The following is a 13,593-nucleotide window of genomic DNA, read 5'->3' as shown; positions in this document are numbered from 1 at the left end:
ATGCAGGAATTTTTTTTTAAATATAGCTGAGCAATGGGGAAGGTCTTCTACTTATGACACAAAGCTTGGAGGACATAAAAGATTGATAAGCACAATTATGTGAAATGCACGGAGAAAAAGTCAATATTTTCCTTTAAAAGACAACTGAGAAGTTGAGGGAAAATATTTGGGACCCAGAGACAGACCCAGACAAAGAGCTACTGTCATTAATACGTAAATAGCAAAAACCTAATAGAAAAATGGGCAAAGGAAATTTAAAATCAGCTCAGGAAAAATAATATAAATGGATCTTTAAACACAATTACATATATTCGACCTTAGTCATAACATGAGAAATGCAAATTAGATCTGTACTAATATACCATGTTTTAACTTATTATATGGGCCAAAAAGAAAAATATGACAAGACACTCTTCTGTCTTGGGTATGGTGAAAACAGGCATTCTTATACAACTGATACAACTCACAAAGAAGGTCATTTTGCTCTATCAATCAAAAATAAAAATGCATATATATCATTTGTCCTGAGAATTTCATTTGCAGAAATTTCTCTTTAAACATATTCCCTCTTGTGTCAACTGAAATATGTATAAGGATGAAATAAGGATTTTCATTGCAGCATCGTCTGTAATAGCAAAAGACTGGAAGCATCTTAAATGTCTATTAACGGGGAGCTGGTTATATTGTGATATATCCATATAATTGAATAAGATTCAGCCTTTAAAAAGAATGAGGCAACTCATTACATCTACTGACATTTAATGATCACCAAGATTTACTGTTAAATGAGAAAAGTGTTAGAAGTTTAAAAATGGCTATAGCAGAGTGTGTGTGTGTCTGTGTGTGTATGTATGTATGTTTTTGTAGCTGTCTTTGGAAAGGGTTTATGGGAGACTGCGGTCAAAATTGGAGGGTAGATATTCTTTTCCTTTTCAAAAGATTTTTATAAAATATAATACTCATTCAAAAAATACATGAAACATAAATATTTGGCTTAACTAATTATTCAAGGCAAATACCTACATAATTCCCACTCTGGTCTGGAAACAGAACATTGCCACCTCTTTGCCCAGAAGCCTTCCTCATGCCTCTTTCCCTCCTTCCACCCAGCCTCCCCATCAATCATGGAAACCACTATCCTGCCTCTGATAGTAAGCACTTGCTTTTGAGTTTCACCACCTAACCATACATCCCTGTACAATATGGTTTTGTTCTGCTTTAATTTACATAAATTAAAACAATACAAATTATTTTGTGTCTGGATTCTTTCACTCAATATTATGTTCAATTTTTGTATCTATTCTACTATTGATGGACATTTAAGTTATTTCCAGTTTCTTGCTGTTACAAGTAATGCTACAGGGAACATTTAAATGTGTGTCCCGGTACATTAGCCAAGGATTTCTCTTGGGTATTTTCCTAGAAGTGTTTCCTCATATGGTCTACGTATGCTTTGATAAAGAAGGCTAAAATGTTTTCCAAAGAGATTTCCAAAGAGACCCTCCCACCAGCAGCATATGAATTGCTGATATGAGCTAACAGAGCAGCAGCTATATGTGCTGAAATGAGTATATGAACTACTGATATGACCCCCTATCCTTGCTAACACTTGTCATTGTTAGACTTCTTAATTTTAGCCATTCTGGTGGGAGTGTAGTGGTATTACATTGTGGTTTAACTTCTGCATTTCCCTGATGACTAAAGAGATTGAGTACCATCTCAGGTGTTATTAGTCATTTGGATTTCTTCCTTTGTTACACACCTATTCAAATAAGGCCTCTGACTAATGGGTAGTCTGCTTTTTCTTATTGTTTTGTTGTTCTTTATACATCCTGGATATAACTCCTCTGTTGTCTGTTTCTTTTTCCACTCTGTGTCTTGTGATTTTCTTCTCAATGGAAGTAATTATCATAAAAGTCAGGAGAGTAGTTATCTTTGGAAGTAGGGGGATTCTGGAATGCTGACTATGGGTATTTTCTAGACCTATATAGTGAAAAATCACTGAGCTGTACATGTCTGTTTTGCACACTTTTCTGGATATATGTTATATTTCACAATAAAAACATTTTTTAAAGATAGGCTGAATCTACGACCCACTAACTCCACCTCTATGCATATAGTCAAGAGAGGGGTGGACCCATGTACATGATAAGACATGAACAAAAATGTTCATGGCAGCATTGTTTATAATTCATATTCTATCTCACCAAAAGACCTAAAGTTACTAAAAATTGATAAAAATTTGTTTTGTGGGACACCTTTCATGAACTTAAAAGGAGAAAATAAGAACATGTTCTCAGCTGCTTTTATCTGCATAAAGAAACTCATGCAGAGAAAACTAACTAACTTGGTTATATGTATTTAAGAGAGATGAACAGATAGGAGAAAGATGGGTAAGAGAATTTAGACTATATACCTTTGTATATTTTAAATTTTTATATACTTTTTAATTTTTTATTTTTGAGCCATGTGTCTATTACTTTTTAAAAATTAGATTAAAAAACTATTACTAATGTCCTTAGAGTGATAAGATGCTACATCCATAAAACAAAAATAGTATGCTATTATAAGGGAATATCCTGAAAAGAAACAGAGCTATTTAAAATAAAAACTTATGTATGGTTGTCATCATAACAGATGCCATCTTGGGCCTCTGCAGTTCCTCCTCCTTCCAATGACCCTGCCTAGAGCTGTACTGTGTGGTAAGCCTCTTCTCTGTCACCAAGGGCTTTGTAGTTAATAGATATTGTTTCACGATCGTTAGGTCTGGTGGCCTCTACGCTCTGGTAGTCTTTAAACAATAATGAAGGGCTTCCCTGGTGGCGCAGTCGTTGGGAATCCGCCTGCTATTGCAGGGGACAGGGGTTCAAGTCCTGGTCCAGGAAGATCCCACATGCCACAGAGCAACTAAGCCCGTGTGCCACAACTACTGAGCCTGTGCTCTAGAGCCCATGAGCCACAACTACTGAGCCCATGCTCTAGAGCCCATGAGCCACAACTACTGAGCCCGTGTGCCACAACTACTGAAGCCTGCATGCCTAGAGCCCACACTCCGCAACAAGAGAAGCCCATGCACTACAACGAAGAGTAGCCCCCGCTTGCCGCAACTAGAGAAAACCCACGTGCAGCAACAAAGACCCAACACAGCCAAAAATAAATAAAAATAAAATAAATTTATAAACAATAATGAAGACCTTCACTGACATATTCCCAGTGCTCATAAGACCAGTTACCCATTCATAAATCTTGACTTAGGAATGCACTTCCTGTTTCCAAGCACGTACCCCCATACCCTAGGTTAACTATGAAATTGTCCCAATCGTCCCTCAGCTGTGCGGAATGCAGCTGCAAATACTTCTGGATCATCGCCCCCTTGATCCCACCCTGTGAGTAAGTTACCCTATAACAATAAACTGATCCATTGATTATATGGAGCTGCCTGCCTCATTTTTCAGTCTCAAGATACCTTCCCAGTTTGGTGGGCACTTTTCATTGCTTCCATCCTCCAACAATATAGAACAGCATTAATGAGAGACATAGAAGAAAACCTGGGAGGTGAAGTTTAAAAAAGAACTAGAAAGGTGAGCAAAAGAAAAAGAAATGGAAATCAGTAGGACAAAGAATTTAAAATATGGAGGATCAACAACTGAACAAGAATAGTTTTTTGAAAAGCAGAGAAAACGTGTGTATGGGTAGAAAATGACTAGACTGGAAACAGACTTGTAAAATTCTACACAAAAATGATTTCCAACCTAGAATTCTATACCCAGCCAAAAAGATAAATTTAGTGTCAGGGTCAAATAAATATATTTCCATGGTATTTATTACTTTTTTTTTACTTCTGTAAGTTTATTTATACAATTATATATATTATATAAATACATTTTTGCATGACATTTTCAGACATGCAAAGCTTCATAAAGTTCACCTGTCATGCATCCATTCTCAGGGACATATTGGAGGATGTGCTCCAAAAAATTAGGGGGTAAACCAAGAAAGAGGAAGACACAGGATCCAGGAAACAGGAAGGAAGGACAGGATTCCCAGGAAAGGAAATCTGACACAAGACAGAGGTAAAAAGGATTTCCTGAGGGATGGCGAACAGAACACACCAAGGTCATAGCTGTGTGTGAAGCTGAGAGAGCAACCAAACCAGCCTTCAGTGAATCAGTAAGGTCCAGGAGAGATTTCTTCAAAGAGAAGACATGATACCCAGAGCTGAGATAGCCCCCCCTCCATTACTAGCTGTGTTAACTTGGGCCAGATAGTTTTTCTTTATGCCCCAGTTCCCCCTTCTATAAAGTGGGAATAACAATGGTACCTACTTCTCCAGGTTGTTAGGAAGATGAGTTAGTATATGTAGTGTGTGTGTAACAGTGCTGGGCATATAGTAAACATTATATGAGTGTTTATAATTATTGTCACTATGATCATTACCTAATATGTTTGAATATACAGAGTGGAGATTTGAACAACTGGAAAGAATTTGGAGTTGAATTATTGATATGTATATAGTAAAGCAAAGAAATGACTAAACCAGAAAAAAAATAGTTAATTCCAGGCAAAAGGAAAAGTTGTACAGAAATAGTAATCACAGCATGGACACTACATGACTTAACTATAAACAGTCACAATAATAAACCCTGACAGTAGATCTAATAAAAACAGTGATAGCTAGAGGCAAATGTGTATATGAGTGGAGGTGCAAGGAAAAGCTGAACCTCTACCTTCCATAGTGGAAAGTCAATAGATAATGCCCCAAACGAAAAAAAAATAAATCCATTAAAAAGATTAAGAATGCTTGCTTCTAGGGAGTTGGAATCTGGGAGAAACAAAGCAGGGAAGAGCCACTGTTTTAAGAAGACTTCAAAAACTACTTGGCACCTTTTGCCACTTATAAATAAAACTAGAAACTAATTTCAAATTACAAAGTGGCAAAAAATATTCACAAAAATATATAAGAAAGATAAAGGGTTATTAACCTTAATATTCAAAAAAAACTGTAAACATCCATAAGCTAAAATAAATAACTCAGCAATGGACAGGAAAAGGAAATTCACATAAGGGAAATAAATCCAATAAAAACCCCCTGATTATGTTGCCTGGTTAAAAAAAAAGTCATACAAATTCAAATAATGAGATATTATCTTTCATTCTGGATGAATTCCAGTCCCTGGGCACCTCTTCTTCTTCCTTACCTCACAGGAGTTGTCACACCCCCCTGTAGTCAGGGCCAGGGATGGCCCAGGAGCGCACCGGTTGGCTGGCATCTTCCCCCTGGGCCTAAGCACCCGGGCTCTCTTGCTGACAACTCCACTCTTCCCAGGAACCCGAGGTCAGGTGGGCACCTGTGGACTCAACCAGAGCTGCTGGGGCCTGAAGGAAGATCCTGCAGCCTTCACTATGGGGTCTGGCCCAGGGGCTCCACAGAGACTCCAAGAAACCTGGAAAGACAGTGTCCACTTGGTCAGGCATTCAACATTCACCCCACAAGCGCTTCCTGAGGGCACCGAAGTATAGCTCACGACACTGGATACTGTGGAGTAGACAAAGCCACATCAACACCGATTCAAGTTATTCATTACAATGGAATATGAGCAAGACCATGAGATTTAGACTAAAATTAATAAAAGCTTCATTTCTAGCTCTGCCAACCTTTAGCTATATGAATATGAAAATGTTTCTTCAGACTTTTTCCCCAAAACAAATCAAAACTATTTATTTCAAGGGGTTGTGAAAATTAAATGAGATGATGTTTTTAAGGCACTCAGCACCAGACTGGCCCAGGTAAACATTTAATTCATATTAGCAAGTACTGTTATTACAAGGACTCATGTAATATACAGAAGGAGGTACCTCATTTAATTTGCACAACAATCACGTCATCCATGTGTTGCTGTAGTTATTATTATCTCATTTTATGCATACAGAAACAGAGGTTTGTGATGTTAAATCAAACTCAGTCTACCTGGCTTTCAAGTTCACATTCTCAGTGGTACATCACATGGTACCTTTTATGTGGGAGGCTCAAAATAAACATGGTTCTATTTAACAAATGTTGAAAACATGACCGTAATTTGGAATAAAAATTAAAAAAAAAATGTTCAGTAAAGTTTCTTAAAACAGAAGAGATATGCAATAAGGAAAATACTAGTAGCCTGGGACTAAAATTTTTAATTACCTCAAAAACATCCAGAGGTGAAAAATGTTTCTCCTGTTGAGGGAACTAGGGAGGGGAGGGTGTCTCTGTGTCCAAATTGAGGTACAATTTCATTACGATCAACTAATACAGGCACTACAGATTTAGTCATTCTTGTTGGGAAAGGGTAAATATCACATAAAATGAAGAGGAACTTAATTAGGACAACAAAAGTAAGAAATGAGATGAAGAGGAAACAACAGAGTAAAAGAAATAAGGAGTAAAATAAAATTAAAGGTATGAACAAATTAAATTTTAAACACATAAAGATGATGTTGTGCCAGAGAAAGAGAATATGCTTTCTTTTCTTACACCCATGGAACTTTTACAAAATTCTATCAAATAACCTGGCCACACAAAAAATCTTGTAGATGTCTGAATGTTGGGAATTGACAGACTACATTCTCTGATTATAGTATAAGATGTTCAACGTCATTAGTCCTTAGGGAAATGTAATCAAAACCAAAAATGTTCTGGGACTTCCCTGGTGGTCAAGTGGTTAAGAATCTGTCTTGCTATGCAGGGGACGCCAGTTTGATCCCTGGTCAGGGAACTAAGATCCCACATGCCATGGGGCAACTAAGCTCGTGCGACACAACTAGAGAACCTGACTGCTGCAACTACAGAGCCCACACACTCTGGAGCCCGCGCACTGCAACGAAGAGCCTGCACGCCACAACAAAAGGTCCTGCATGCCGCAACTAAGACCCGACGCAGCCAAAAAATAAATAAATATTTTTAAAAATTAAAAATGTTCTATTCATTAGGAGACTACTTCATATACACAAAGATGGCAAAAAAAAGATAGTAACAAGTGTTTGTGAGATGTGAATGAAACTGAGCTCATACATTACTGGTAGAATTGTAAAATGGTGCAGCCACTCTGAAAAACAGGTTGGCAGTTCCTCAAAATGCTACCCATAGAGTTGTCATATGACCCAGCAGTTCCACTCCTAGGTATCTACCAAGAGAAATGAAAACCCATGTCCACTCCAAAACTTGTATACAAATATTCACAGCAGTATTATTCATAATAGCCCAAAAGCAGAAAGCACTTAAATGTCCATCAACTGATGAACAGATAAACAAAATTTGGTGTGTCCATACAATGGAATATTATTTGGCAATAAAAAAAGAAGTACCAATACACACTGTAACATGAATGAACCTTGAAATCATTATCGTACGTGAAAGAAGCCAGTCACAAAGACCACATATTTTATGATTCCATTTATATGAAATGTCCAGAATAGGCAAATATATAGAGACAGAAAACTGATTAGAAGTTGCCTAGGGCTGGGGGTAGGGGGTGGCATGAATGGTGAATATCTGCTAATGTGTGCAAGGTTTCTTTCTGGTGTGTTGAAAATATTCTAAAATTAGATTGTGGTGATGACTGAACAACTCTGTGAATGTACTAAAAACCACTGAATTGTATACTTTAAATGGGTGAATCTTAAGGTATTGAATATATATAAATAAGTCTGTTTTATATATCTAAATAAATAAATCTGTTTTAAAAGAAAAGAAACAGGCTTCCCTGGTGGCGCAGTGGTTGAGAGTCCGCCTGCCGATGCAGGGGACACGGGCTCGGGCCCCGGTCCGGGAGGATCCCACATGCCGCGGAGTGGCTGGGCCCGTGAGCCATGGCCGCTGAGCCTGCGTGTCCAGAGCCTGTGCTCCGCAACGGGAGAGGCCACAGCAGGGAGAGGCCCGCGTACCGCAAAAAAAAAAAAAAAAAAAATACAGCAAAAACCAGTTACCACTAATCTTAAGAAGATAAACACTGTGAATGATGAAAAAGTTAATAGAGTGGAAACAGCTTCTGGAGATATACAAAAGGAACCTGCACATTTCTTAAAAGGCCTTTCTCTTGAACCTCTGCAGAAACAGCAGACTCCTCAGCAGTGTCATAAAAATGAACCAGTTAATGGTGAGGAAGCTACAAGATTAATGGCTCAGCTGTAATACACTGGTGATGTATCAAACTGCCCCCAAAGACCAACAAAGTAAATGTTTTATACAATAAATAAATAAAAACAAAGAAGAGCTAAGTATTCAATCGAGAACGTCAGAAGTAGAAAAAAACCAAAATGAAGCAACCCCCCGAAAGGAAAATAGTAACTAATAAAAACCTTAAATAAGTCAAATAAATATAACAATGGGAGTTTAAAGAAAACAAAGAGCTGGTCCTTTAAAATGACGGATGTCACAGATAACCCCCTAGCAAATGAGATAAAGAAGAGTTTAAAAACATATACACACACACACACACACACAGAGAAAGAGAGAGAGCGAGAGCGAGGGAGAGGGAGAGGGAGAGGGAGAGGGAGAGAGAGACAGAATGAGAATCTTTCCCAGATCAGGCAGTGTTTCAAAGTAGTTATTGCGGGATATTATGCATAACTGTATAGCAACATATTTTAATATTGATGTGAAGCAGATGCTTCCCTAGCAAAATGTAAATTAACAAAGTTAATACAGGAAAATACAGGTAGAAGAGAATAATGAATGTAGAAGAGACCAGGGAAAAAATGACATAACAGCAAATACAAACAGAAAGACTCTGAAAGGTAAAAAGGAAAGGCAGACAGTCCACAGACCTCAGGGCCTAAGGAACAACACAGCGGTGAGTTCCCTGGGTTTCATTTTCCCTCCCATATATCACAAACAGGGCACTAGAAAAGCTTATAACTCAGAACCATCAATAGCTACAGACAAAAAAAGCTCTAAGAAAAGCCTGCTCCCCTTAATCAAAGGACCAAGAAAAGGGTGTCCTAACTGAACATACCCATTCTACTGCAGCCAAACACTAATAGAATACACATTCTCTTCAAGCACCTGTGCTACATTCTCCAGGGTCATAAAACAAACCTTAATAAATTGAAATCGTACAGCATATGTTCCCTGATTATAACAGCATCAAACTAGAAATCAATAACAGAAAGGTAACAGGAAAGTCTCCAAACATTTGGAAAGTAAACAACACATTTCTATATAATCCATGGATCAAAGGGGAAGTCTCAAGGGAAATTAAAAAGTAATGAATGAAAATCAAAATACAACATATCAAAATTTGCGGGATGCAGATAAAGCAGCATGGAGAGGGAAATTTATAATGCTAAATGTTTATATTAGAAAAGAATTAAGGTATTAAATCAGTAAGGTAAGCTCCCACCATAAGATACTAGAAAAAGAAGAGCAAAGAAAACCCAAAGCAAATAGAAAGAAAGAAGTAATAGATATAAGAGCAGAAATCAATAAAATTGAAAACAAAAACAATAGAGAAAAATCAATGAAAACAAAAGCTGGTTCTTTGAAAAGACCGATAAAATTGGTAATCCTCTAGCAAGACTGACAAAGATAAAAAGAGATAAGACACAAATTACCAATATCAGAAATGAAACAGGAGATATAACTATAGATCCTGCAGCCATTAAAAGAAAAGTAAGGGAATACCACACACCACTTTATGCACATAAATTCAACAACTTGGATGAAATAGTCCAATTCCTCACAAAACAGAGACTCCCACAACTTACCCACTATTAAATATGAAGATACTCTGAAAAGATATTAAATAGATAACCCGAATAGTCATTTGACTACTACAGAAATTGAAGCCATAATCAAAAGCTTCCAAAAGGAAATTTCCAGGCCCAGATGGTTTCACTGGAGAATTCTATCAAATATTTAAAGAAAAATAACATAATTCTACACAATCTCTTCCAGAAAATAGAAGAGAACACTTTCTAACTCATTTATTGAGATCAGTATTACCCTAATACTAAAACCAGAAAAAGAAAGTACAAAAAAAGAAAACTATAGACCAACATCTCTCACGAACTTAGACACAAAAATCCTCAAAAACAAAAGCATTAACCAATCAATTCCTGCAATATAAAAAAAGAATTATACACCACAACCAAGTGAGGCTTATTCCAGGAATGTAAAGCTGATTCAATATTCAAAAATCAATAAGGGCATTCCCCCATATTAACAAGCCAAAGAAGAAAAACCATATAAATTCACACAGTATTGACAAAATTCAAAACACATTCATGATAAAAGACACATAGATAGACACATAAATAAATGGAACATAATAGAGAACCTAGAAATAGCCACACAAAAGTATGGCAAATTTATTTTTGACACAGGTACAGAACGAGTCCGTGGAGGAACTACCGTCTTTTTAACAAACGGTGCTTGAGTAATTGGACAGCCAAATAAATGCACCTTGATCTAAGTCTCACACTTTATACAAAACTTAACTCAAAATGTATCATGGACAGCAGGAAGGAGAAATGAACAAATCATCATCACAGTGAAGACTTAATCTCTCCTTTCTCTGTAATAGAACTAGCAGGGGAAAAAAAGTACAAATTTTGTACAACACAATTGACGACTAAACAATTAAATATTATTTTCGAATTATACATGGAACATTTATAAAACAATTCACCAAGGACTAGGCCATGACTCCCCTCATATTTCAAGGAATGAGCTTCATGTAGACATTTTTCTAACCACAGAAAACTAAGGCTAGAAGTCTAGTAAAAAGATAAACTTCTGTAAAATGAAAGCGCACTTTTAAATAATTCATGAGCAAAAAAAATAATAATCAACTCTTAGAAAACACTTATAATGCACCAAACCTTGTGGGTCTCAGAGTGAATTTTAAGACCTTAACGTTGATATGAGAAAAGAGGAAAGCCTGAAAAATAACAAGCGAATCATCCAACTACATTCAGACAACCGATTCCATCACTGACCACACAGAATTCCTCAACACTCACCCTCCCCGGGTCCCCATCACCTCCACATCCCTCCGGCAAAGAGCACTGGGATCCTCTTGACAACAACTATTAAACCGCGGCCGAAAACCGCAGCAGTTTCCGGTCACCACCCCTAGCACCGCCCCTTCTCGGGGTTTGGGGCTTTACACGAAGGGGCGTGGTTCTGCACATGAGCAAAATCACATTCGAAGCCGCAGTCAGCCAGAGCCAACATGGAGATGTTACGGAGTCTGTGTTTAGTTGCCTTCAGTGCCCCTAGGCAGCATTGTCAGGCGGGGAACATGGCCGCGCCCAGGTTGCGCTTCCTCATGGAGTACGCCATGTTGGAGGAGTGTCCATTCCGTACAGAGGATGAGGAAGCCTCTAAACTCACATTGCTGAGCACTGGCGCTGTCTCACAGATGGTGGGGAGAGAGGGTGGGGACGTTTCTCTGGGCGGGCATCCTGGGATCTGTGTAATAATGTTCAGAGAAGCTGAGAGGCCTCTGGAAAGACGCAGAGGTGCCAGTGGCTGTTATCTCCTGGCAGATACCACAGGATGAGAAGAAGTAGGACTGCTTGCGGGCCTCTCCTGGAACATACCACGAGGGGAGAAAGGGAAGAAATCAGGGACCTGCAAGTCCTCCTAGGATATAGCCCTGGGGAAAAGGGGGAGGAGTCAGTGTTAGATTCCCCTCTGCTGGGCTTGTTGGGGTTGGCTGTGGGGTTTGGATGCTCCCATAATCTACATTATCTCCCACTCCAGCTACCCGAGCTAAAGTAGAAGTTCTTACCAATAAAGGTTTTTGATTTTTCCCTTAATCTAATGCAATATGTCAATAAAAGTATCTTTAGGAAAATTTATTTTTATTTTCTTATAAAATAAAATCTATATAGTAATAGTGCCCTTACTTTGCAAGTGTAGCTTTAAGACAAGATTGATTCTGCCCTTCAACCAATTTGTTGCCCCTTATCACCCCCAATATGGAAATTCTGGAGATGCCTGTGCCCTCTGGGAGATGTTACTGGGGCAGAAGGGGAAGAAGTCATGCTACCCTTCACCTGGGAATGCCTACTTATCTTTCAAAACCAAGTTCAGCTATCTCCTCCAGGGAATCTTCCTGAAAGAGGTAGAAGGCTCTGTAACCCTCTGAAGGCCTTTTTGAATCCTCAAGTGAAGAAGGTGTTTTGAGGGGCTCAGGTGTGAACTTGCTGGATGCTCTCAGTCCGGTCACATCCCCTCTGGGCCTCAGTTTAACAATCTGGAATGTAAGGGTGTCCTATCCCAATTAGCCTAAGACCATCTGGGATTAATCTGTAGTCAGACAAATCTATCAGTCAGTGAGGGAGACCACACGCCAGAGGAACCATGGGGTGGCTCACTAAACAAGGAAAAAATAGAGTTATTATGGAATTCTGAGGAATGGTGAAGTTCAGGTGAAATGTGAATGAAGCAGTGTTCTGGTAAACTCAAAGCAAAGCAGGGCTGTATGTGGACTATGAAGTGAACCCAGAATCCTGTTTCCTTGGAAACCATAAAGTTAAGATAGATACAGAATTTTGTATCTAGATACCCCTTCTCTCTGCACTGGGGTTAGAAATCTTAGCTGCGGTGTCTAAGTGACTTATAATCTTCAGCAAGAGTGAGATGTTTTATCTGTACTGATATCACTTCAAACAGTAGTTTCTGATAGCCTATGATTGTAGAGAACAGTTTCTCAGTGAGTAAAAAAGCAGTAGTCACTCAAAGTAGGAGTTATTTATGGCATTACAGCTGCAGGACATCCTTGGGAGAAATAATATTTTCTGTTAATTTCGCATCTGACTTAATCTGTGTCTGTTCTCCCAGCCTTATGAGTGGCAGAGCAGACTTTTATACCCTGAGCTGATTTTTACTTTCTTAGAGGGTTGGACTCTCTGATTATCCCAGATTCTCTTTCTGCCCCTATAGCCCTGGTCTGAGTGTTTGTTGAATGAATAAATGAAAGAAGAAATGGAATAAGTGGAAGCATGTTTGGCATGCATACATGTCTAATAGAGCTCCAGGAATCATTGTTAATGTGAGTGTCGTAATAGCACTATGGTTACGTTTTTAAAAAACTAAGTCTATTAGACTATTTCAGAGAAGGAAAAAAAAAAGAGCCAATAAACATATGAAACGTAAAAAATATTTTGTCAAATTGTTGTGGGTATAAAAAAAGTTAAAGGTTTTGTCAACTGCTAACTGTAAGCTTGCAACAAAATAAATTCAGAAATAGACATTTGAGATATGACTCTGAAAGGAATCAAACTTTGGATGGCTTCCTAATAGGAAAAAAGTAACTAGCCTCATTTAGGGGGACAAAGTAATTCCAGATGGACAATTGTTTCATGGAGACTACAGTCTTTGGAGATTATATTCTGAGATAAGTAAAGAAAATTTATGATAATATAGTTGATTTTGCAATATTAATGATGTATAAACAGTCAAGTGCATTTATTGTGTTCCTGAGGTTGCATAATTGATTGAGTCAAGTGCAAATAAGAGTGCTATTACTTTCCTTTCAGCATGTAAAGTTTTCTTTTCTGCATTGTATCAACTTCATGGCTGTTTTCCTTTGAAGAATAAAAAATGAC

General features: G+C 38.0%; 1 protein-coding gene across 1 annotated transcript in view; it reads right to left on the bottom strand.

The window, feature by feature from the left end:
• The window catches only part of LOC309839934 (zinc finger protein 81-like), a 42,885-nt gene extending 31,826 nt beyond the window's left edge, over positions 1–11,059 (bottom strand). The window contains exons 1-2 of the mRNA XM_082681932.1: positions 10,999–11,059; positions 5,199–5,444 (exon numbers count right to left, since the gene is read on the bottom strand). Coding sequence (XP_082538058.1) covers positions 5,199–5,270 — 72 coding nt within the window. The 5' untranslated portion in view covers positions 5,271–5,444; positions 10,999–11,059. The remainder of the gene's footprint in view (positions 1–5,198; positions 5,445–10,998) is intronic.
• Positions 11,060–13,593: the final 2,534 nt, after the last annotated feature.

Source organism: Grampus griseus (genome assembly GCF_964374135.1).
Source record: "Grampus griseus genome assembly, chromosome: X".
Taxonomy (NCBI): domain Eukaryota; kingdom Metazoa; phylum Chordata; class Mammalia; order Artiodactyla; family Delphinidae; genus Grampus; species Grampus griseus.
Note: the sequence above shows the minus strand (reverse complement) of the source record. Positions and strands in the feature narration are given on the sequence as shown.